This window comes from Trachinotus anak, unplaced genomic scaffold, assembly GCF_046630095.1.
Source record: "Trachinotus anak isolate AG129_WGS33_773 ecotype Australia unplaced genomic scaffold, CSIRO_AGI_Tana_v1 ptg000011l, whole genome shotgun sequence".
NCBI classification, from domain to species: Eukaryota; Metazoa; Chordata; class Actinopteri; order Carangiformes; family Carangidae; genus Trachinotus; species Trachinotus anak.
Genome location: NW_027273862.1, coordinates 18,257,644 through 18,280,971, shown reverse-complemented (window position 1 = coordinate 18,280,971; position 23,328 = coordinate 18,257,644). Strand labels below are relative to the sequence as shown.

Below are 23,328 nucleotides of genomic sequence, written 5' to 3'. Positions count from 1 at the left end.
GCAAAGTAACTACAGCTGACAAATACACGCAAGTACAATATTTCTCAGGGATATGTAGTGGAGTAGAAATATAAAGCAGTACGAAAAAGAAAAATGTCAGGTAACGTATTTTTAAAAAATGTACTTGAGCACAGTGCTTGAGTAAATGTTCTTAGTTATTTTCCACAACTGGTAGAAATAGAAATGGTAGACACAGTAGTTGTAATAGTACTGAGTAAAATATGAAAACGTATTGTTGATGTTTGTTGATGGCACAACCGAAAACCTGTTAGCATTTTGTTTTTCAGCAAAACTGTACCGTAACTGAAAGTGACAACACTCTTTTTTTTTGGCTACTTTGATGTTTTTTTTCTGTTCAACAGTGGAACAAACGTGATTATAAAATCAATACTAATAACATAAATACAGCATCATATACAACATGCCTGTCTTTGAATTCATGTGATGTCAATCATAAATGTATTAGTGCTGCCCCCAGAGGACAGTAAAAACAAAGTCTCAGTCAGATGCTGCCCGCTGACTTTCTCTTTATTGCATCATATATCTACTAAGATTATATCCAGAGCCTCACTGTGAGTGTGTATTTGTGTGGTGTATGCCTGTGTGTTTGTGTGTGTGTGCAGAACAGTAATAACAACCTGCCGAGAGACCTGACTGCTTTCATAGTTCAGTCTCATATGCAATAAACACAGATGCATGCATATTCATGCTCACCACATAATGCAGTGATATGAATTAAATGACATTAAACAGACTAACAGACTCTTCATTAGCATCCATGATATCTGTAGAATTTCAAGATTGACTTTTTATATACATGCACAGTATATAGTATATGCCTTGTTACCTTCTTAAGCAGTAACAGGTGGACTGATACAAATTACAAGCGCAGCAGTGATTCACTGATGTCTGGTGTTAATTTCCCACACGGATGATGAACATGATGATCCCAGAGGCTTAACGCTGTTGTCACTGTAGGTTTAATCATTTGTTCACAAATGACCACTGTTGCTGCTGTTATGCCACGCCTGGTCCAGAACCACCCACCCAGAGGCCGAAGACAATTTCAAGTTTCCAGTGACCTGTTTCAACTCAGGTAAGATAAACGACTTGTATGTGGAAGGCAATTTTTTCCTGTTGTGACTTGAGAACAAGGGATGAAGAGAGTGAGTTATAAGGTGTCTGTGGAGCCTCCTGTCTATCCAGGGAAAATATATTCATCTAATGGGAACATCCTGGACCCTGCTGTCAAACCATTCTCTCATCCCTCACATGGCCCATGTATGTCATAACCGCCACTCCTCCCTCACATTCATCACTCGGTTTTGTAATCTCTCTTTTCCACTCTCTCTGTCAGTCACTGTTTGAGTGTTTGCCACCTTTGGTTTGGACCCACCAACCCAGCAGAAAAGCAAGATGTCTGCCTCACCACCAAGTATGTGAATAAGTATGCTCAGTGTCCACAGACACTGTCTCTGAAACAAATTATTCCTCATTTGGTATTTCATAAGAAAGTTTCATAAACAGAGATCACTGAAATGGACAACTGCTATTCAATTAAATCTAACTACATGCTCTATTTGAGCTCTACTTTTGGTACTGACCACTTGCTTGTTTGTATAAGTTTTGATGCCTTTTTTCATTCAAATGAATGAGCATCACCACACATTTCAATGGTTTAAATGGACATTTACCTGTAGAAATCTCAGTGCTTACATTGCAAGTTCGCAGTAGTATCGATTTTACTTTTGTTCTTTATTCCCTTGGTTCTTGTTTTTTTGTGGTTTTTTATTCTGAATTCGACCAATTAACAAGACATCCAGCTGTGGTCACATTAAAAAACATTGTAGGCCATCTGCAATAGCGTTCAGTCTGTTTTTTGTTTTCTTTTTATCTCTGCTGAGGAACCAAATAGGACTAAGAGTATTTATTTCTTAACCCTTTCATCTTATTTCACTAGCCCCATTTTCCCTCCTTCCAAGGTACATGTACACATGCCTATGCACGAGTAGATGTGTTGGGAATAACATGTAAAGTACTGTGTTGTATGCAGTTTTAGTGGATTTATGTTTATACATTGGCTTTCTGTTGTACATGCACACAGCAGTAATATGTAGGTATGCCTGTTTGTCTGCATACATAAAGGTTTACAGCATGTAATTGTTTTTTTTGCAGATGCTGTAAATACACAGATGTATGGTATGTGTGTGTAAGTACATATGAAGAAAACTATTGGTGCTTTGGTGCACGTCTGTGGCCATATAAGAGTCTGTGTGCAGATAAATCTGTAGATAGTGAGAGATACACATATCTGCCTATTCAATTTCTTTTTATCATATTTTTGTCCTTCGATGATGGGGTCAGTGGGAGGGTTTTGAAGATTGGGTTGAGGGATGGGATGAGTAGGGGAACGAGTAATGATGTCACACAGTCCTTCATCATGCTTATGCGGTATATTTGAGTGAAATATTATGCATCCACCTGTACAAAAAAATTAACCAAACATAATAATCCCAAAAAAAACAGGACCACGGTGGAACACATTCAGATCAAGATGCTAAAATTCACTCTCAGTTTGCTTTGACAGGTAACTTGCCTTTACACTGTACAGTACTAATATGAGAAGGATACCAAATTAGCATCCAAGATGTGTGATCACAGAAATGTCTGGAGAGTAAAATAAGAAACTGGGCTCACCAGGAAAACAACAGCATCAGCTGTTTGTTGAAATGCTTTCAAAGACCTATGTTTATGTTTCCTGACAGTGAATTCAGTGTGGTACAAAGCTGTAGAGGGCTGGTGACCTCCGCACACAACTCCTTCACCTGGGTTGTTGGATCAGGAAGGGGGATGATAAGAGTGAAATGAATAAATTTGTTTATTTTATTAAAATGAAAAATTGGATACGATTGGATACATTCATGCACCCGTCCCCCAGTTTAGGATGAGTCATCCGAAGTATTTTTCATGTTGTATCCAAAGAGAACAGAGGGGGATTTTGATTTAAAACTACTCAAAAATTATTTTGACCCACATTAAAGCCACATTCACAAGACATGGGATTGCTGGTAGAGATGGGAAAGGTTCCCCACTTGAGAGCGTTAACTCCATCTGACAATTTAAGACTGTTGCTGTTTCTGTGTGAGAGTTAAAAATATCGTCCACTGACAATATAACACTACATCCATTAAATGTGGGTTTAGTTACTCTAAATTATTCAACAATGATCTCTGGCTGATGTGAGGCATTCATATTAGCAAGCACCACACCGGACATATCTGAGCTTTATGAAAAACCATAGTTTCCAAGCTGTGTGAATGCATTTTACAAGTCTGAAATTCAAAATTACAATAACACCAACTTGCTGTGTATGCCGCATTAGCATGTAACTAACTAATCAATGAATTATTAACACAGAGACACAGGATTAGAACTTGTAAAATGTATAATTAATCTCACTGTGTCTTTAACAAATGAGTTTTAGTTGCCTGAGTTTAACCACACTTGAAACATGTAGGTGGAAGATCAGAAAATGCACATCTAAATTGCTTTGAAAACAGTGAAGCAAGTCTCTGGAAGATTCAAACAATGAACCTCTTTTGTCAGTGTTTTTATTTATTTATTTATTTATTTTTGTCATCCATTTTTAATGGTCCTTGGCTCCATAAGTTGGGAAATTCTATTTGACCGGGTCTATGACAAACTTTCAACCATAAACCATAAAATGAAATTCAGAAAATACATGGTAGTAAAACTATAAATAAGGCATGCTCTGGATATGTCGTCTTATTTGGACAGACTAAGTGGAAAATTAAGGCCACGGCACAGCAAGATCTATTGGGAATCAAACCAGAGCCCGGCGATCAGACACAGAGCTGTGCCACATGGATCTCACCAAAACAGTGTGTACTTTCAGTTCAAGGACAAGGACGTATCAGGTCACACTTCACAGCAACACACATGCACACTCACACACACACATCTGTCTATCCTCTGACATTGTTGTAAAGAATCAATCATTTGCCCCACAGTGAGGTGCATATTGGCAGCTGCTTTGCATTAGAAGACAAATAGAGGAGAGGAGCTATCGGTCTGTATTGAATAAATAACAGCTAAAATCCCTGGTGAGTTCACCCAGTTTAACCACAGACTTTTGAGATTCTCTCCTCAACAGCCTTCACAGTGCCGTTTTTATCACACAAAAATAGCTGCGAGTGAAAGAAAGAAAACACTGCATTATGAAGTAGATCATTTCTTCCATCTATTATTCATGCTTGAGACTTACACTCGTGGACATCTTGTGATGGTCCACAGCAAGGCAAGAGTATGGAAGCTCTTTGTGTAACATACTACTCCTGATGCTTGGAGTGAGAGCTCAGTGAGATGAAATGGATACCGAAGCCTTTTTTTTAGTCCGCATCTTCGATATTCTTGATGGAAAAGGAGAGATGTTGTTGAGAATGCTTGAGAGTCACATGCAAACTTTGACTTTGGTTGAATATTGTAGAGTATAAAACATGGTTTATATGGACTGAGCTCTATTGTAATGTTTTAGTTGAGAGCACATAGGAAGTTTACTTCTGAGGGAAAATTGCAGGTTCTCTTGAGGCTGTGTTTGAGGACTATCTTTGCTGATGGATGGTCTTTTAAGATAAAACTGTGAAGCATCACTATGACTCTTTATCCAACTCCATCTACAGTAATGCCTTTCTGCAGTGTTAACATCAAAGACAGACCAATCAGGATATGTAGGGCTTTTACCAGAGCAAATAACAGCTAAAGAGGCTGCGAGCAAGATGTTGTTGATTGTTCAAGTCTGAAATGACAAAATCGCATCTTATTTTCACCTTTGGCAATACAATTGTATCTACATCACATTTGACCACCAAAATCTAATCAGTTCACCCTTGGGTCAAAGTGAATGTTTGACCCAATTTGAAGAATTCCCGCCAAGGTGTTACTGAGATATTGTGTCCATGGAATGGGATGGATGGACGGACAACATGAAAACAACATGCCTCCAGCTCTGGCTCTCACCGACGGGGAGGCATAAAAAGGTCATATTGCATATGTGTATGGTGCAATCTGACCAAAGATGGTTTTTTGAGGAAGAAACCCCACTCTGTACAAGTTTTGTTTGAATAAATCGAGAATGGGCTGTATCATTTCTAAAAAGACCAACAGAGTGGTGAGTCTTTCTGATCACTTTAAGAAAGGTAGCTTGGCAGTTGTAAAGTATAAATGACAGTTCAGTTTGTGAACAGACTTGTCTAAATATCCTATAAACTTCTAAGCATATCATAACATGAAGGGGGAGGTCACCCTGTCAGCCTGTGAAGGTAACATAACTAAAGCAGCTACAGCGCAGCGCTGTCAACAGTATCAGTCTGACTTCCACACATTATTATTAACAGCAGTTTGTAATTATAGCATTCGAGGCCAACAATGTAGCTGTTATCAGTGACATAACATCACCTACGAATACCATGATCATATCTGAGTTTTACTGAGTAATGTCATGTAAAGTATACCACTGATATATCTTAATAAATGTGAGAAACTGAAACTTTTGGTGTTTTCCTCAAATTGCTCAGCCCTACTTTTACCCTTGTGACAGTGTTGCATTGGTTGGACGGCGACCCAGAGAGCTCCATGACAACGACAAGTTTCTGTTGCTGTAGATAACATAACACCAAAGCCACATCTAACTTTCATTCACCATCTGCCTCTCCAGCTCCACTACAACCCACCACTGCTCTTACTTCAATCTGAAAGGTAAGAAAAGAAGGAAGACGTCTCACTCTCAAGTATTATGCAGCAGAGCACTCCAAGGTTGTTTTAAAAATCTATCAGATATTTTCGCCTCTGCCTCAAAATTAGAAACTGACAGGAAACTTCATGCCAGCAGTCAATCAAACTGACAAACTCAGTCAAACAGACGCCGATGTGTGTGTGTGTGTGTGTGTGTGTGTTTGTGTGCGTGCGGGTGTGTGTGTGTTGCATCATTCAGGTTCGCGAGGCTTTGCCAAGCATGTCCCTGACTGTCACCCTCACCCTGACTCTTCAGCTGTCCACCTTCAACCCTCCTTCCCATCAATAATGGATTTACTTGTCTGAACTGCAAATGCTGCCTCTTTTAAACATAATCATAACGAGTCCCTCTCCTGCTCTGACGACAGGCTGGCTGCTGTGCAGGGGAAGAATAATGACTCCTTACACAGACACACCAGGCAGCTCCCAATTAAAGCCAGCTAAAATACTGAACACTCAAGAAGCACACACACACACACACACACACACACACATTTAAACACACACAAATACACACTGGAGACTGTTAACATGGAGAGGAAGGATGGGGGTGGATGAGGAAACATCACACTGTGAATATTTATTAAAGGAGACATCTACAGAGGGTCAAGACATAAAGAAAGCAGTGTGGGGGGTGGGGGTGGGGGGGGGGCATTCTGTGGTGATGTGCAGGAGAGAGATTTATCTGTATCTGAGTGTCCATCACAGCCCCATGCCACAAAAAGAAAAAAAAAAAAACAGCCATACCAAGCATGCATTAGTAGCAGGTTGGCATGCTTTTACATCATAAACCGTTGGTTGCTTTCCCAAAAGCCACTTCACTCATAAACACACACATAGGTACACACACACAAATACACACACACACGCACGCACACAAGTATGCATGAGTTGACGGGTGGAGAGAGTGGGCCAAACGCAGTTCTCAGCTCAATGGACAATCCCAGAGTTAGTAAGGGTTTTTAGGTCCAAGCAGCTTACCCAATCATTTATCAGATTAATACTTTTCATGAGAATAAACCAGTCATAGAGAGAGACATATGGAATGTGTTAAACTGTGCTCATCTGAAAACCAAAGAAATATTGCATAACCAAAGGTCATCCTGTGTGTGCATGTTTGTGTGTGTGTATATGTGTGTGTGTATGAGTGCTGTAGCTTGTGTAAATGTTAAATCTGAATGAAACCATGAGGATAAAAAAAATTATTCGGACTTCTTGGACATTTATTCTCCCTTGAAATCACAGTAACTGTAATTTAGCAAATGTAATCACAGCTTATATTTAATGCAGGACTATGAAATAGTATTTGTGCAGGAATACAAAAAACAAGACTGCAAATGCTGCCTCTCTTAAACAGGCAGCGTTTGCAGGTCGTTGTGTTGTAGGCTATTTGCATTCTGACTAGTGTCAGCTGGTTTCAGCCCTTTATCTGTTTGCTTCTCTCCTCCTCTCTGGGTTCACATATACAATATTTTAATACAGCTGAATTCCCAATAAAGCTGTTCTGGTTTACAAGTTTTTTTCAGTTTCTGTTGAACAAGTATGAAATAGGGACTGAAACGTGGTCCATTAAGACCACATGTTAGCTCCCAAGCCATTTCCAAGCTGCTGCTCTGCACAGCTAAAATCCTGTTTTTATAACCGTGACATCATCTGACAAAATCACCAAACAAACTAGTTAAAAACAATAACTGTACCGTGATTTCGGCTACATTCAATTGTAAAATCATCACTTGGAGAGAAAGTTAGAAGCTACAGAATATTGGGGTGTTTTCACATGTAGTCCTTTTTAAATTAACAAAACGAACCAGTCCTGTCACTGTAAAGTGGACCAACAGAAATGAATTCTTTGTGTGTTTTGAAGATGACTCAGTACTAGTTCTCATTATGGTCTGCCTCAGCTCTCAGTCAATAGATTTTTATCAATCCTCCCAGTGCAACAGAAGGTGATCTGTCTGTGGTAGGGCTAAGATACAATTCAGCCAAAACAAAGGAAAGAAAACACAATGCTTTTCACAGATAAAGATATTTTTCCAGCACCTCCCTCTCAGGTATCACAATTCCTGATTGTTTAAAATGAGGTGGTCCAGCAACTCAAAAATTGTGTTCCCTAAACATGGAGGATGTAATGCTTTGTGTTGTCATAGATGACAGCAAGCTGAATGTCTTTAAGTTTTGAACTATAGGTGGAATAAAAAAGACATTTAAAGATGTCACCTTGGAGTGTGGGAAATTGGAAGGGGCATTTTGCACTGTTAAGTAATCAACAGATTAAATGATAATGAAAATAGCGGCCTTAGTATCTGGCACTCAGTTTTCCTCCTTTGCATGTGAAGTTGTGAGTGAGCCTTACATTGGAGTCGAGCAGATCAATGCTGTCTAGGCTCTTGCTGCGGTGAATGCGGCCTTTGATGCGACGCAGAGAGGGTTTACCCTGGCTCATGGGCAACGAGAGGGTGGAGGTGGCAGGCATTGCCATAGCACCAGCGCCACCAATAGCACCTATAGGCCCATCTGAACAACCGGGAGCACCTGAGGGGGATGTATCTCCATCTGGCGGGGTCACCCTGCAACAGAAAGACAAAGAAACAAAGGAGACATCAACATCGATTTGGGCAAAAAACCTTGACATCAAAAAACCACAGACACCCATTTCCACTGACAGAAAATCAGGAATCTTCATAGCAATGTAACTGTGTATACTAGGTTTCGCCTAATTCCTTACCCAGTCCCTTTCTGCAATCACATTACTGCAGAGAGCTGACGATGATCAGGGTAGTTAAAGCCGCACAAATCAACGTTTGTAAACAGCAGTGGCTGGTGAACATAGATGAGTATTTAGCAGCTAAACAGCAACATATTTCCCTCAGAAGTTGGTGGAGACCAAAACTGAGCTAAATCAATGTTCATGTTGCTGTGTGTCTGATGAATGTATTAATAACAACAACACATTTGACATATCAATTTTATAAGATAATAATATGTCAAAGTTGTGTTTACTCCTTGTTGAGCTGCTCACAAATTAGCCAAAAATAAAAATAAAAAAATCAATGTTTAAGTGCATGTAAATGTAATGGGTGTGACCTGTATGCTCCTGTTATTTTTCATTTAAAGTTTTATCCTGTTTTATGCTGCATTGAGTAACTGAATGCTCCATTTTCAGATGCACAGTAATGACACACCCAACAGTTTCACAGCCTGAATTGTTAGTGCAAACACATCTGAGACTTTCTGGTATGTTTCAAACTCTCGAATGTTTCTGATGTTGTATGGCTTGTGGGCTCAACAACGTGACATAAGCATTTCCATTTTCCATTAAATACCACACGGTTCACAATGACTATGTTTTCTCAAAAGACCAATCCACACTGTACACAGTGCACTGTGCCCATCTGAGGAAAAACATTAAGATGCCTGGAGGATTTAAGTGACATAACTTTTCTCTCACTGTCTTTACTTTTTAAAGGACATCCTCTCCTGTTGGCTGTAGTGGCATTCAGGCAAGTGTGAATAATTGGGCTGAATGTCAGTGGGTAGCCTGCAAATGGAGACTAGGTATGGAGCATCCACTTGTCTTCTATTTTTAAGCCACAATGAAACTGCTTTGCTTCTAACATGCATGGCTGAAAACGGGAGTGATTTCCAGAGTAATTTAAGAGATCATTTTCAACCTCATAAACTTATTTCAAAATTCTGCAAAAGGAGAAATGTTTATAACCGTATGTTCATGTGGTTTAAAGACTGGCAGACAAGAACTGTCTTTCATTGTGCATTGAATGTACGCAAAATCATCTTCTCCGACAAACTCAATGTAGCAAGTTAGAACATTTCAACATCTCTCATTTGGTGCTGGGAAATTGTGACATTTGTGCAATTGTTCACAACTCTGTGATATTTAGTAAAGAAAATGATTGGTTGGACAATCAAGAAAAGTATACACAGATTAATCGTCCATGGAAATAATCATTGGTTGCAGCCTTATAACAACCTCAACTCTGCAGTGCATTCATACATAATAGCATGAAGCCTTTGAAAGAGAAGATGGACTATTTGTTGTACTTGAGATGTATCATAATGACAAGTCATCAGTCAGTTCAAAGCCTAGTAGAAAATATTAGATGGTGTTAGTTGACGACACATGACAGTCTCCAGGAAAAAAAATGCACCTACAGACAGCCTGTCAGTCGGTCTGAGCACAAAGAAGGCTGGAACACATTCACATGATCGGATTCACTAAAAGATGTTCAAGCTAGTATTTTCATAAAATAATTTTTAATATAATAATTTCAAAAATACTTCCACCAGAAAGCTGGAAAACCCAGGCTGTAAAAACTATGGATATGCTGTATTCAATATGTGACTTTTACAAAAACAAACAAAGGCAGCACTACCATACTGAAATGTATTTATCATTGCTGTGTACTATCCAATCCCTCTAAATGATCTTTTACAAAGAGTGTGATCATTTGCACATCATTTACACACATAACTGAATGTCACAACACATAAACCAGGTGAAGTTTTGCTATATTGAAATTAGTCATTTATTTTATATACTTCAAGGCTGACTTTCCTTCCCGTCTCCACCAATAAACAAGGTTCAGCCAGTCACAACAGCAAAATGGCAACGTAACAATGATGACAGATCACCTTACTGTTTATCTCTGGCAGCAGCCAGTGCTCTTTGATAAAGTCACTCAGACCCAGTTAGCAATAAAATGCAAACACGTTTTTGTAAGTGGAGCCATAAAGGTGGACAGGTGCTGGCTCTGTGTATGGAATAATCTCTCCTCTGTCCACTGACACATCAAGGTGCCATAATAGGCATGGGTTGATAGAATGGGCATTTCCAAAATATAATCATCATCATCATCTGGTCATTTTTGTCTCTTTTATTTGTGACATGCTGTATATTAAAAGGTGTTAATGATCACAATGTTGTTTCATTTGGTTCCAAAGAAAGACTCTTCTGAAGCAATGACCTGTAGTAAGTGTAGGTAAGTGTGGAGTGCTTAAGAAACATTGCTGCAATACAATAATGCTGACTACCTGTAGCTGATCACTTGTTCCAGCATTGTCACAGCATGTATGGTAAGCACTTTCCACCTGCATTTAGACCTAAAGCTCTGTCAATACATGTTGCCTTTGTTCTTATGTTTAGTGTAGGATATGGATGTGTCCATTGACAGAAGGTTCAATGGAGACAGTGTTTCAATCACGACCTCACTACTTCAAAACAACAGACAGAAACCTGAGGGCAAACTTTCAGTATGTTTTACTGTACTGAATGTGTGCCTGTTTTTCACATTCCCCAATCCTTCTTCTGCAGCTACAACTCTGTGTTGATGTGAAAAAGTAAGAAAACTCGAAGCAGTTCAGCAGCAGCTCAGTGTGTCTTGTATGAGAGCTGCACAGTGTCTCGGCAGAATACTTCACACTTACAAAAAATAGACTGTAGACCTGTTTTGTATCTGCTTTGATTCATACCAAACAGTTTAATTCATAATAAACACATGCATGCTGATTTACTACCTTGCTGTTCCCATGGAAAAATTCTGAGCTAATGAAAGCAGTAGGTACTGTACCCGGTTGTGCCCCTGCTCCTCTTAAAGGAGAAGAAAAGTACCATGACAGATCATGCTAACTCCCTAATGTAGCATTACTCTTACTTTCCTTAAATTCTAATTAAACAGAACCAAAATATTATATTTATATTTTTGTATATGTTAAAAAACTGTGAAAGTTGAAAACATACATTTTATTCTGAGCAACACTTAATTGGTTTCTGTACATAAAGTTATTATAAAATAAAAATAACATCCATTAATATCCGTCCTCTGTGGATCATGAGAGTCTTCACAAAATTTCACCGCAATTCATCAAACAGATTTTTAAACGCTAATTGATTTGCATTTCCTTATACAATACTCACTTACAGTCCAAGAGTAAAAGTACTCTAGGTAGTTAGCCCCTTCAGTCCCTGTCCTCTACTGGACCTGTGACCAGTGCATTTGTGTATTTACAACTTACACATAATCTAGAGGAGCCCAGTCACAATAATCCCAGTCAAGTTGCTTTTACACGGGGACTCCATTCACACATCCAGAAAGAGTTTTTGCGGCTCTGTGGGTTTTAACAACACTGTTTCTAAAAATGAGGAGTGCTGACATGGACTCTATCTGTGTGGCTTAAGGTCAGGGGTGCGGGGGGTGGGCCGCAAAAAAAGATGATATCACTGGAGAGAAACACAGAGACATGGATTATTTGGCTCCAGGACTTTATACATCACTGCTCCCATGACACTGTGTTTTATGATAAGGAATGACTGTGTCTTGTAATGTAACCTTTTTTTTTTTTTTTTGTATGATAGTGGAGGATCGTGCATACATTTGGCTGAAAAATATACTGATATTGTCTGATAAATGTGGCTTCTTTAGGATCAAAGCAAAGATGAATTGGTTCAGAACTGCTAAAGAATATCCTTGAATAACGTATGCAAAAACAGGTGTATTTGTCTATAGTTTTACATTTAAGTAATTTCTTCAAAAGAATGGTTTTTATGATCCAGTACAGATTTGATTAGAATAAACTGATTTAGCTTTGCACTCAACATTTTCAGACTCAGGGTACAGTTTAAAACAAATGTTATAAATCAATACAGCGGAACCAGACATTGTGTTTTTAATTCCATGTGTTCTTCTTCCTCGTAAAATCATTACCCACAATTCAATTTGAGCCCTGGCAGTTTGGGCAAAGATTCAACTGTTATTCTGGTGGTGGCTGATGTAGCGCCAAGGTGCTAACCTCATGTAGAGATCAGGAGCAGGCTTTCTTTCTAACTGCACACACCCAGATTTCTTTCACTTTCAAACTTGTAGTCTTCAGACCCAACTGATGCTGACTCAAGTGATGTCATTTGAGGAATTTCATCATATTTGGCACAGCTCCCGCTGGAGCCACAAAAGGCTTTTTTTCTATATGCAGTAGTGCTCCCCAAGACCTGTTAACAGACTTTGGCCCCTGTTGAGATGACCATTTCTTAAAATCCCTTTTCTTTCTCTGTATTTCAAAGTTTATACACTATACTCAAAACTCAAACTTACACCAGATATGATATGAGCCACCTACATGTGAAAAAAGAACAGAAGCTGAGAGAGTTTTGATGATCTACAGTCTGATCCAGACAAGTAGTATAAACATCAGGGTGCAAATATTAAAACTATACAGAAAACCAGAAGGAGCAGAAGCATGACTGCTCACTCGCTGCCAACCAATGAATGATTTATCATCAGTGATGCTGCAGGATTTTAGGAAGATATATTGAGCCACGCAGGCCAGTGGATTAGACAGAATATGGCTGTCTGTGCAGACAGACGTTAGTTTCACTTTTCACTGCCTCTGGAGAAATACGGAGAAATTCACAAACAGGCTGAGGCGCACTCACAACACGTACCCAAAGTGACCCCTTCAGTACAAACAACAGACAATGTCAGCATCTTATACCAAAAATAAAAAAATAACAAGAAACATTAGGCAACGACTGCAGAGGTGAAGTTTATGAATATTACATGAGACTTCAGCCCAAAATAGAGAATCTCCCTCCTGCCCTGGATTTAAGAGGTCACTGGCAAAGCTTTACAGATTACCTCATCCCAGAATCCCAGCAATGTGTAAATGTTGTAGCCTAATTTTAGAAAAATCATTAGTTGATGCATTGGTTCATCTATCAGCAGAACAGTATGTTCTTCAATTACAATATGGTTATATACAAAATATTATTAAATTACAGTAGAAAAAAATAACAGAAATTTATTGCAGAACATCATTTAAAGATTATGAAAGTTCATTTTGGTTGGAAACAGCAGCTGACAAAACAATCTCAATACAGCATTCATTCAGTAGCTGTTCTGGAGTCCTCAGTCATATCACATGAACTTCAACAGCGGTTGCAGTGTGCCAAGTTAACGGAGAAGTGTAGATTTTTTTAATTTTCATTTTTTTATCTGAGAACTATTAAGGACCTAATAGCTGATATCCAAATGATGATGATCATGTGACATGGTGACATGATCATGGTCATATGACACAGTAGAGGAGACTGATGTACAGACACGGTTAGTTTGCTGTCTTGCTGCTTTTCATGGCTGTCAACAAAACTTTCAACCCAAACAGGGAAGTGAAGAGAGAGAGAGAGAGAGAGAGAGAGAGAGAGAGAGCCAGAGAGAGAGAGAGAGAGAGAGAGAGAGAGAGCGAGAGAGAGAGAGCACTGCAAGCCATAAACAGCTGTTTCAACACATCTCTCTTGATTTTGAGTGAATATTGTGAATTCTCTGATTGTAAAATGTAAATAATTAAGGTTTTGTAGGTTTTGTTTGTGACGACAAGTCTATTTAGTTTTACAATAAAAACCATATATTTGTCATCACTAAGTGTATCTGAGAAAGAGTGAGAGTGGGTGGTGAGCTTTTGCGAGCCTGTAGTCACAAGTTTAACTAGCTTGTTCAGGGTAGGGGTTGGGTGGGGAGGCTACCAGGCTCAGAGGTATTATGTTATGACAGATCTTCAGATGGATAGCACTTTGCAGAACAATTGCTTCCGCTTAGTGAGGACTACGGGGACAGAAGCAGGTGTGTCTCATCCCCATCTTGACACCTCTACCTAAGCAGCAAGGCTCCCAGTGTCACACACACAAATAGAAATACACACACACACACACCAGAGATATGATCATTCTCACAAATTTCCAGTCCCATTCTCCTCTATGCAGGTGTCTGTTACAACTAGAAAATGTCATAGTATGCTTTATCTTCAGCGGCTTTTTATATCAAGGTCCAATAACACTGGACTGTGCTCTGACCAAAAGAGTCCCGATGAGATTCCTTTCCATCCTGGGATTTGCCTTTGTTCATATCGTTCAGCTCATCAGGGGACAGTGGTGCATCCAAAATAGCTCTGCTGACTTTTCCTCTTTCCATTTATATTCCTACACCTTTTCAAGAATGCTTTTACCCAGCTACTGTGTTAGTCATTTATTTTACTTTCCATATAAACCCACACACTTGCCAGGGCCTCTATCACACAGGTGGGGGAAAAAAAAAGTTATAACAAGAAGATGAAGAAGTAGAAACTAAAGGAGACAGGTGAACAAAGCATGAAGGAGTGTGGTGCTCAAGGGCAGAGGTGGAAGAAAAGAAGCCGAACGAAACAAGGAGAAAGACCATAATGCAAAGGGACAAAGGACAGAGGGACACTGTCAGTGTATGGCTTAGAGGTCGCCCCGACTGCTTCGTAATGCTTGACTGTTCAGCCGGAAGTGATGGCAGCTGATGAACATGCATCATTCTGCTAAAGGGCCCCCCTCCTACTTCAGGGGACAAGTGGTGACAAGAGGTGCATGACACATCCTGCTTGATCTAGATAACCTCACTGACCCTCCCCAACAGAAGAATGAAACAAATGACTAATATGCTGGCTGGCTAAAAACATCCTTGAAACAGTCTGAGGGGAAAGCAAAGAAAACAAAGAAACCCATTTCAAAGGCTGTTATTTACAAGCTGAAGTCTGTAAACCTTTTTAAAGCCACCTGGGCAGAAGAGGAGCAGAAAGAATCTGTGGCAGGATCAAGACTGTGATTAGGCCAGACAGACCTGACAGATGGACAGACCAGATTAGGCATATAGACATGCATCAAACAAGACGGCACAACGGTCATGCTGTCTGACCCCTGCAGAGAGCAGAGTATCAGGCAGGTCAACAAACGCTAATGCTCCCATACATGCATAGTAGACATCAACACAAACACAAACACAGTAAACCTCAGAGCACATCAAACATTTATTGTATGAGCAGATCTGCTGTGAAGACAAGCTAGGCTAAAAGCAGAAGTGGAAAGTAGCTTGACTTGCTGCCCTAAACACTGAATACTGTACTTGATGCCACCAATTGTAAGCATCGTAAGCAGTTTTAAACAGTTTGCTTGGGGGTTTTTGCAGATAACCACCCATTACCAAACACAGGAAGAGGTGTCAGCAGTAATGAACTTCAAGCATATACTTCACATTTGCTTTAATGCAAATGAAATGTGGCAACAAAAAATGATTGCCGTGTATTCTCTTGGCTTCATAGCTTCAACTAAGCTGGCTGAGAAGCAAAGGGATAGATTGTTGTAAATAATAACCAATCAGAAATAGGAGCTGTCTGAGGTCATTATGGTCCTTGTACAGTGAAAGTGACAGTTGTGTTTATGTTCTTGGCAAGAGGTCAAGCACATTCCCGGTGGGTGTTGGCCTCCGCCAGGTTTGTCCCTTGTCAACAATCCTGATTGTGATTTTCATGGACAGGATTTCGAGGCACAGGCGGGAGGAGGAATATATCCAGTTTGGGGCCCTCAGATGTCCTCTCTTCTATTTGCAGATGATGTGGTACTGTTGGCTTCATTAGACCCTGACCGTCAGCATGGACTGGGGAGGTTTGCAGTAGGGTGTGAAGCAGGTGGGATGAGGGTCAGCACCTCCAAGTCTGAGGCCATGGTTCTCTGCCGGAAAACGATGGATTGCTCCCTTTGGGTTGGGACAGAGTTTCTGCCCCAAGTGAGGGAGTTTATTTATCTTGGGATCTTGTTCACGAGTGAGGATAGGATGGAGCAGGAGATTGCTGAGCCCCAAGGCGAAGCTCTCAATTGACCAGTTGGTCTTTGTTCCGACCCTCAACTATGGTCACGGACTTTGGGTGGATTGAAAAAATGATACAAGCAGCTGAATCCGCAGGGAGGCTGGGCTCAGACGTAGAGATAGGGTAAAGAGCTCTGACATCTAGGGGGAGCTCAGAGTAGTGCTGCTGTTCCTTCACACTGAGAGAAGCAGGTTGGGCATTTGGTTATGATGCCTCCTGGGCGCCTTCCATTGGAGATCTTCCAGGCCCTGGGGTAGACCCAGAACATGCTAAAAAGACTATATATAAGACCCAGCCTGGGAACGCCTCAAAATGTTCCTGGGGAGAGGGATGTCTGGATTATTTTGCCTGACCTGCTGTCACAGCGCCCAGACCCCAGTTTTCATTACTTTGGTGAAAAGGAAGAATTTTTATAAGAATACGGTAAACTACGCAGAGGCATAAAACTTCCTTACTCTGAGCCACTACTGTATAGGTAATCTATGACAGTGGTCCACTTAAATTTGATGTTATGTCATTATTATCATTTAGTTGTGTGGCTGTACTTTTCTACACAAGAAACTACCTTTTTTTAATCTTATCCTGCTCAAAGCATCCATGTTTTCTTATTATTGTTTTTTGGGGTTGATTTTCCAACAACATAGCAATGCTTTTGGTAACTAACTCCTAAATCTTACATGGAAGATGGAAAACCAATCTAATGTCTAATCATGTTAAATAATGGTCAGCAATAATACGTGTTGTATTGTTAATGCACTTAAACTTTAAGGTATTGTAATCTATTCTGATGTGCTAATGATTTTGCAACATTGTATAGTCATCAATTATTTGATTGGTTATTCAGTTTAAATCTCATTGGGACAGAAGACATATCAACCTATTTCCCTGACAGTATCAGCCACTCCTTAATATATTTCAGACATCCTTTACTACACTACAGTGCAATGCTGTTACATTGTAATAATGTTGAGAAAAACAAAAAGCCTCAATTATGCAACATTAACGGTGAAAAACAGATGTAAATCTCCAAAGCAGAGGAACAAAAGGAAAGGAATAAACTGATGATTTGACTGAAAGATTTCTCTCAGACAAAAGTGGGACCCCTCTGCTGTGTCCTTCTCTATTTCTGGGACGGCAGTGATGGATCCCATCTTGTCAGCCTCCTGTGAGGCATCGTGACAGTCGAGAGTCACCAGAGGCCGTGAACGTGAGACACACAGATTCTAAAAGTCATTGCTGCTCCGCATCTGACTCTGACCGGAGACGATGAGTCTCTGATAGGCCTCTGTTATCATCACTGCCGCCAACAGGCTCTTTAAGCAACCATTACCAGACCCATAGTTAGGCTCAACATTACATGGATCCAGAAATGTCCTGTCTTAGAACTGCCTCAAGCAGGATGCAGCTGGAGTTTTAGCACAGAACAAAACATCTTGAATAGAGGAACCATACATTTCGAATGAGCCGTAAGAAGAGAGTGCAGATAGTTGTTTGGTACATGCCTTACAAACCAAATATGTTTGGATATCATTTCAAATACTTCAATACTTTAAAACTTGAGTTTTGGTAACAATGCCAAACCTACATTTCATTTAAATCCATACTTAATCTCACCTAGCATTTGATGCCAACTGTGAATACGTGACTCCACATATTTTTGATACTTTTATGGACTGACCAAATTGGTTTGATACAATCGAGGACTGAAATACCCTGACACTCGATACCCAATTTCAATACCTAAGGAGTAAATGAGTAAAAAGCATGCAGCACGCTTGCCAAGTGTGTGTAAAAATAAAGTAAATCTAAAATTTGTATGGTAATGTGAATTGTAATTTTCTTTTTGTTAAAATGGACTTGATAAAATTGGTATCATTACTGTAACTTACTGTCAAGTAGAGCTGGGTGATACGATGAATATGGTAGGTGTATATTTTTTTGCCAACTTAAATCAACAACATGATTCCCTCCATATGTCTGTCATCAAAAACAAAGCTTAAGTTGTACAGAATATAAAATGCGAGTATAAATTGTTTTAGCATTGAACTTTAGACACTGAAAAGAGCAAATACTGTAGAAAAAGTTATTTTTTTCACCCCAGTTATTTGAAAATCATCACAAAAGGGCCTATCCCACAGACAAACAAACACACAGGCACACTCCCACTAGTACAGATACCCACACACACCCACACCAACAAACACATCAACATAAACCACAGGATGCTCAGAGAGCGGGTGGGGGTAAAGGGGTGAGCCACGAGTCAATAAACCCTGTGTAATCTGTTCCCTTTAGTGGCATAAACCATCTGAGAGGAGATTACAACCGTTCTGCCAAAGTAAGAACATGCGAGTTCCTAATGGACAGAAACACTGAATACAAACACAAACACACACACATACAAACACACACACATGCACACGTGTGCAACTTCGCATGTACTCTACAAAGAACTGTGGAGAGTAAGTGTAGTGTGTTCCAAGACTCTAACAAAGTCATGACTCATGTTTTTAAGATCAGACTTCATGACTCTGATACAAAAAGGCTTTTTTGACTTTAGGGAGAGAGAGACAGAGATACTAAGGAGAAAAAAGAGAGTTTTTTTCTACATGTTTTTCAGAAAAGTACTGATTATCATGACAGACCCACCCTGGACTTGGGCTCCTGCTGAGGTAACTAATGCGCAGCATTGTCAGTTTGTGTGAGATTACGCATCATGGCCTCCACGAGTGGAACTGGAAGAGTGGAGGGGGTCGGGTAGGAGTTGCTGAATGTGTGTGTGTCGTGTATGTTTGTATGTGTTCCTCTGAAGAACTGGGAGGGAGGATGTGTAGACAGGCAAATCAGAGGGGCTGCTTCATGTGTGTGTATGTGTTTGAGGGAAGAAGGGACGCTGACTTTATGCATCATTAAACAGGCAGACTGAGAACACCAGGCGGAGCTGTCACTGTGGAGGGGAGCAGAGTAGACATCTGGCACACAATACAGGACGATACACCCACATGTTAGGAAGACCTGCGACCGGTTTAAACCCACGTCATCAAGAGCTAATTATTATTTATGGATCATCTCAAACTAATTACAGTGCAGTGGTTATTACAGACATTTTGTATGATAGTTTGTTTTTCAAGTTACGTTCATTGCAAAGTGGTGGATTTACAAGAAACAAAAACCCTACACTGCCCACTGATCACCGCTGTCTGCACAAACTTCACCACCTGCAACTGGCTAACAAAATCTTGCACTTTTTACACGTGGCCTTAAGGTGCATGTTTTCAGTTTCAACTTTTACATTATTTCCACCTTAATGGAGCAATTATGACTTGGTAAGTAAGTGAATGAGCTCCTAAAATGCACAAGTATCTACAAAGGTTGTTGTTGCTTTTCACATCATTTAAATGCCATTCTCATTACCTCAGAAACATTATGGCAATGCATATGGTAAATGCATTTTGTACTGACATATCATATCTTTAAAGCACTTGGTTTCCACCTTTCAACTTTGCTGAACTTTGATTATGACATAGGTGGTTATCGCGTTTATCTACAGAAACTATTAATTATCATTCGTCTTGCGTCATCACCCATATAAAAATACATAAACAGTAGTGGAATCAATGACTCCAAGTTCATATTTTCATGATTGTTTATTGCATTGTCAATGCAATAAACAGCTCTTTAAACATGATGGATGGAAAATCATGAAACCATCTGGAGCACAACCCCCTCCTCATCTATACTCTTTAAGGCGCAATCACACCCTTTCTCTTTGTGTTTTGTGTTGCTATAAAAACCTGACCATATATGGATGGATGAACAGATGAACAGATGGGTGGATGAAAATAAAATTAATTATGTTGCTTCAGCATTTATCTGTTAGATTGCTACTTCTATTAGCTCAAACACGGCCTCACATCTGGATATGAACTTATAGTAGAAGTAAACCTAACTAAACATCACTGATTAGTACCTCATTCTGAGTATTCAGAGCAGCTGAGTTACTTGTGTGCATGCAAACCTCCTGATTCTGAGACTCTACTTCACACTGAATAAACACAGATATGGCATGCGAGTGAATGCATGGGGTGACTCCATGAAACACACACTGCAGGCACACGCTGGCTCAGCTTCCCTTCGTTAAAGTGGCTGTCGGAGGCAATACAGTAATCCTGTTTTAATGGCCATGCCCCTTCCCCCACCATGATGTGATGGCCCCAGACGTACCGCCGCGCCTCTCTTAAGGGAGAAGTGTCAAAACCAAGTCACCACAGTGTCCTTTGCAACACATTTGACAGCAGTCACATGAGCTAAGAGGAGAAAACCTATCCTTTTCCCCTGTGTGATGACTTCTGATTCAGTCATGTGCGTTACTACAGGAGACCGCATGCAAAGTTATAAAGCCATTTGTTCCTATATTTAGGATGAACTCCCCGGGAACCAGTTTGGACATCCACTGAAATAAACCAGTGTTTGTTTTCTCACTGTAAAGTAATGCCAATTCTGGAAGGATTAATCCTCATGCTTAATGTTATCTATGTGGATTACAGAAGAAGAACTGAATGTGCCCATTGTAATGAGAGCCTATAATTAGACTGAACGCATCTCGGCTTTGTCATGTTTTTTTTGATTTTCCTTTTCTTTATTAATGAGGCTCCTAATATCAATTAGCAAAAGACACAGACTTACAGTTTACCATAATATGACCTATGGTGTGATGATAACACAGTGTGGAACAACAGCCTCTATTATGTTGTCAAAAGTCAAATAAGGTTACATTAATATCAATCTGTTGTACCCAAGTTTCAACCAACTAATTTACAAAATGTACAACTGGTCAATTGTCTGACATAAAATGAATTAATTAAAACGGCACAATTTTGAGTTACAAGACATCATTCAGAGATTTACAACATGATAATGCCAAATATTTTCTGTTCACAGCTTCTTGAATGTAAGGAATTTCTGTTGAAGGAGCCACAACTAACAGTTATTTTCATTATTCATTGAACTGACCAGTATTTCTCAATAAACTGACTTGTTGTCTGGTCCATAAAAAGTCACAAAATAGAGAAAATTGTCCATCACACGTTTCCAAAGCTCAAGATGACATCTTCAGACATCTTGTTTTGTTTTATCAACAGTCCAAACCCCCCTAATATTCACTTGACTATCACATAAGCATAGAAAAGCAGTACATCCTCACATTGGAAAAGCTAGAGTCATACATTGCTCAGCATTTTTGCTTTAAAATATGAATATGTATAAATGGTTAACTGATTACTAAACAATTTCCTAATTAATTTCTATTGACAAATCAATCAATTGGGTTTACATCAGTGTGGAATTAATATCTTTGGATTTTAATCTGTTCTCGTACAAAGCAAACATTTTGAAGATGTCACCTTGGATTCTGGGAACATGTGATGGCTATTTTTTTTTACGTATTTGGTGCATTGCATGCTTCATTAGATTGTCAACATTAGAGAGATGCTACAAATGTGGGGACAGAGAGATGGCAATGACATGCAAGAAAGGTCCTGTGGTTAACAGTCGGCCACTTAAACCCCACCAGGATGCTGGGTGATGGCTAATGTTCACTATTTTCTGTTATATTTTAAGGACCAAATGATTTACAGATTAACCTAAAAATAATCAACAGTTTAATTTATATCAAAAATAACACTTGTCTGCAGCCTCATGATGCAGTGCAACCATTAAAGAAAGAGAAACTGATGCTATCAGATGTTTCCAAAAGCTAAAAAGTGAAATCATGTTGGCAGCCTGTAGAGAGCTGGTATGTTTAGTGGATGCAGCTGGTTGCATAGTGAAAATTTATAGATGCATTCAGAGCGAAAGACTTTGATGGTGGAAAGATATGTAAACACAGAGATGTACACAGCCAATGACAGTCAACCACTTAGCATAACTCCTGCTCATTGTGATCTAAACGCAGACGGCATGAGGCTACTGAATAAGTGATGAGAGTGGAGAAATCAGCCGACATTTTTTTTTTTTTTTCCCACTACATCAGATCACAGAAATAGATCTGAGAGCAGAGACTTGCGGGGAAAATACAAATCAACCAAAATACTCTCAAAAGCTTCAAATGAACAACCGCTAAAAAAAAAAATTAAATAAAAAAAAAAAAAAAAAAAAAAAAAGGCTTGAAGGAAAGAAAACACGGAGCGCCCGCAGGTGCAACTGAAATCATTTCAAAGCAGAATGTGTCGGACGGCGCTCAGCATTGTTTTGTACTGCTGCTGTGGATACACCTGCTCTGTGGGCTATTGTCCGCCTCTGCGACCGCTGCATGTGAAACTCAGGCACAACAGCGGATCACAACAAACAGGGTCCACCAGGCGAAGCGCAGACAAACAGCGGGGACGGCGCACACGCACTCACACGCACAGTGCACGGCTACACAGAAAAGCCACTGAACCGTACCACTGAACCCCCCCCCCCCCCCCTCACTTGTCCCTGGCTGCATGCCTGCTGTGTGTGGACATCACCGGTGTGAATATGAAACAGTTGTCTGAAGGCAAAGAGAGATGGAGGCAGCCGACTTCCGCCAACAGCTGCTCAGCCTCAACTTCACACGGGAGACCCGGGCAAAGGCGGAGAGAGAGAGAGAGAGAGAGAGAGAGAGAGAGAGATGGGGGGGTGGGGGTGTTTTTTTTTTTTTTTTCATGACAGCAAAGCTAAGAGGCTAATTTCTAAAGCTGTTTCCCCAACACAGGAAAGGACGACGCTACCTCTGCCACTCTTTCCACGCACCCACCAACACACGCTCCCATCCAAGCGCGCACATCCTCCTCCTCCTCCTCTTCCTCCTCTTCCTCCATACTC

The 23,328-nt window shown here is 40.0% G+C and overlaps 1 protein-coding gene across 13 annotated transcripts in view; it reads right to left on the bottom strand.

Annotated features, from left to right (window-relative positions):
- The window catches only part of tjp1a (tight junction protein 1a), a 115,761-nt gene that overhangs the window by 71,367 nt on the left and 21,066 nt on the right, over positions 1 to 23,328 (bottom strand). For all 13 annotated transcript variants that reach the window (XM_071488601.1, XM_071488602.1, XM_071488595.1 and 10 more), the window contains one exon: positions 8,165 to 8,378. In XM_071488601.1, the coding sequence (XP_071344702.1) occupies positions 8,165 to 8,290 (126 nt within the window). In that variant the 5' untranslated portion in view covers positions 8,291 to 8,378. The remainder of the gene's footprint in view (positions 1 to 8,164; positions 8,379 to 23,328) is intronic.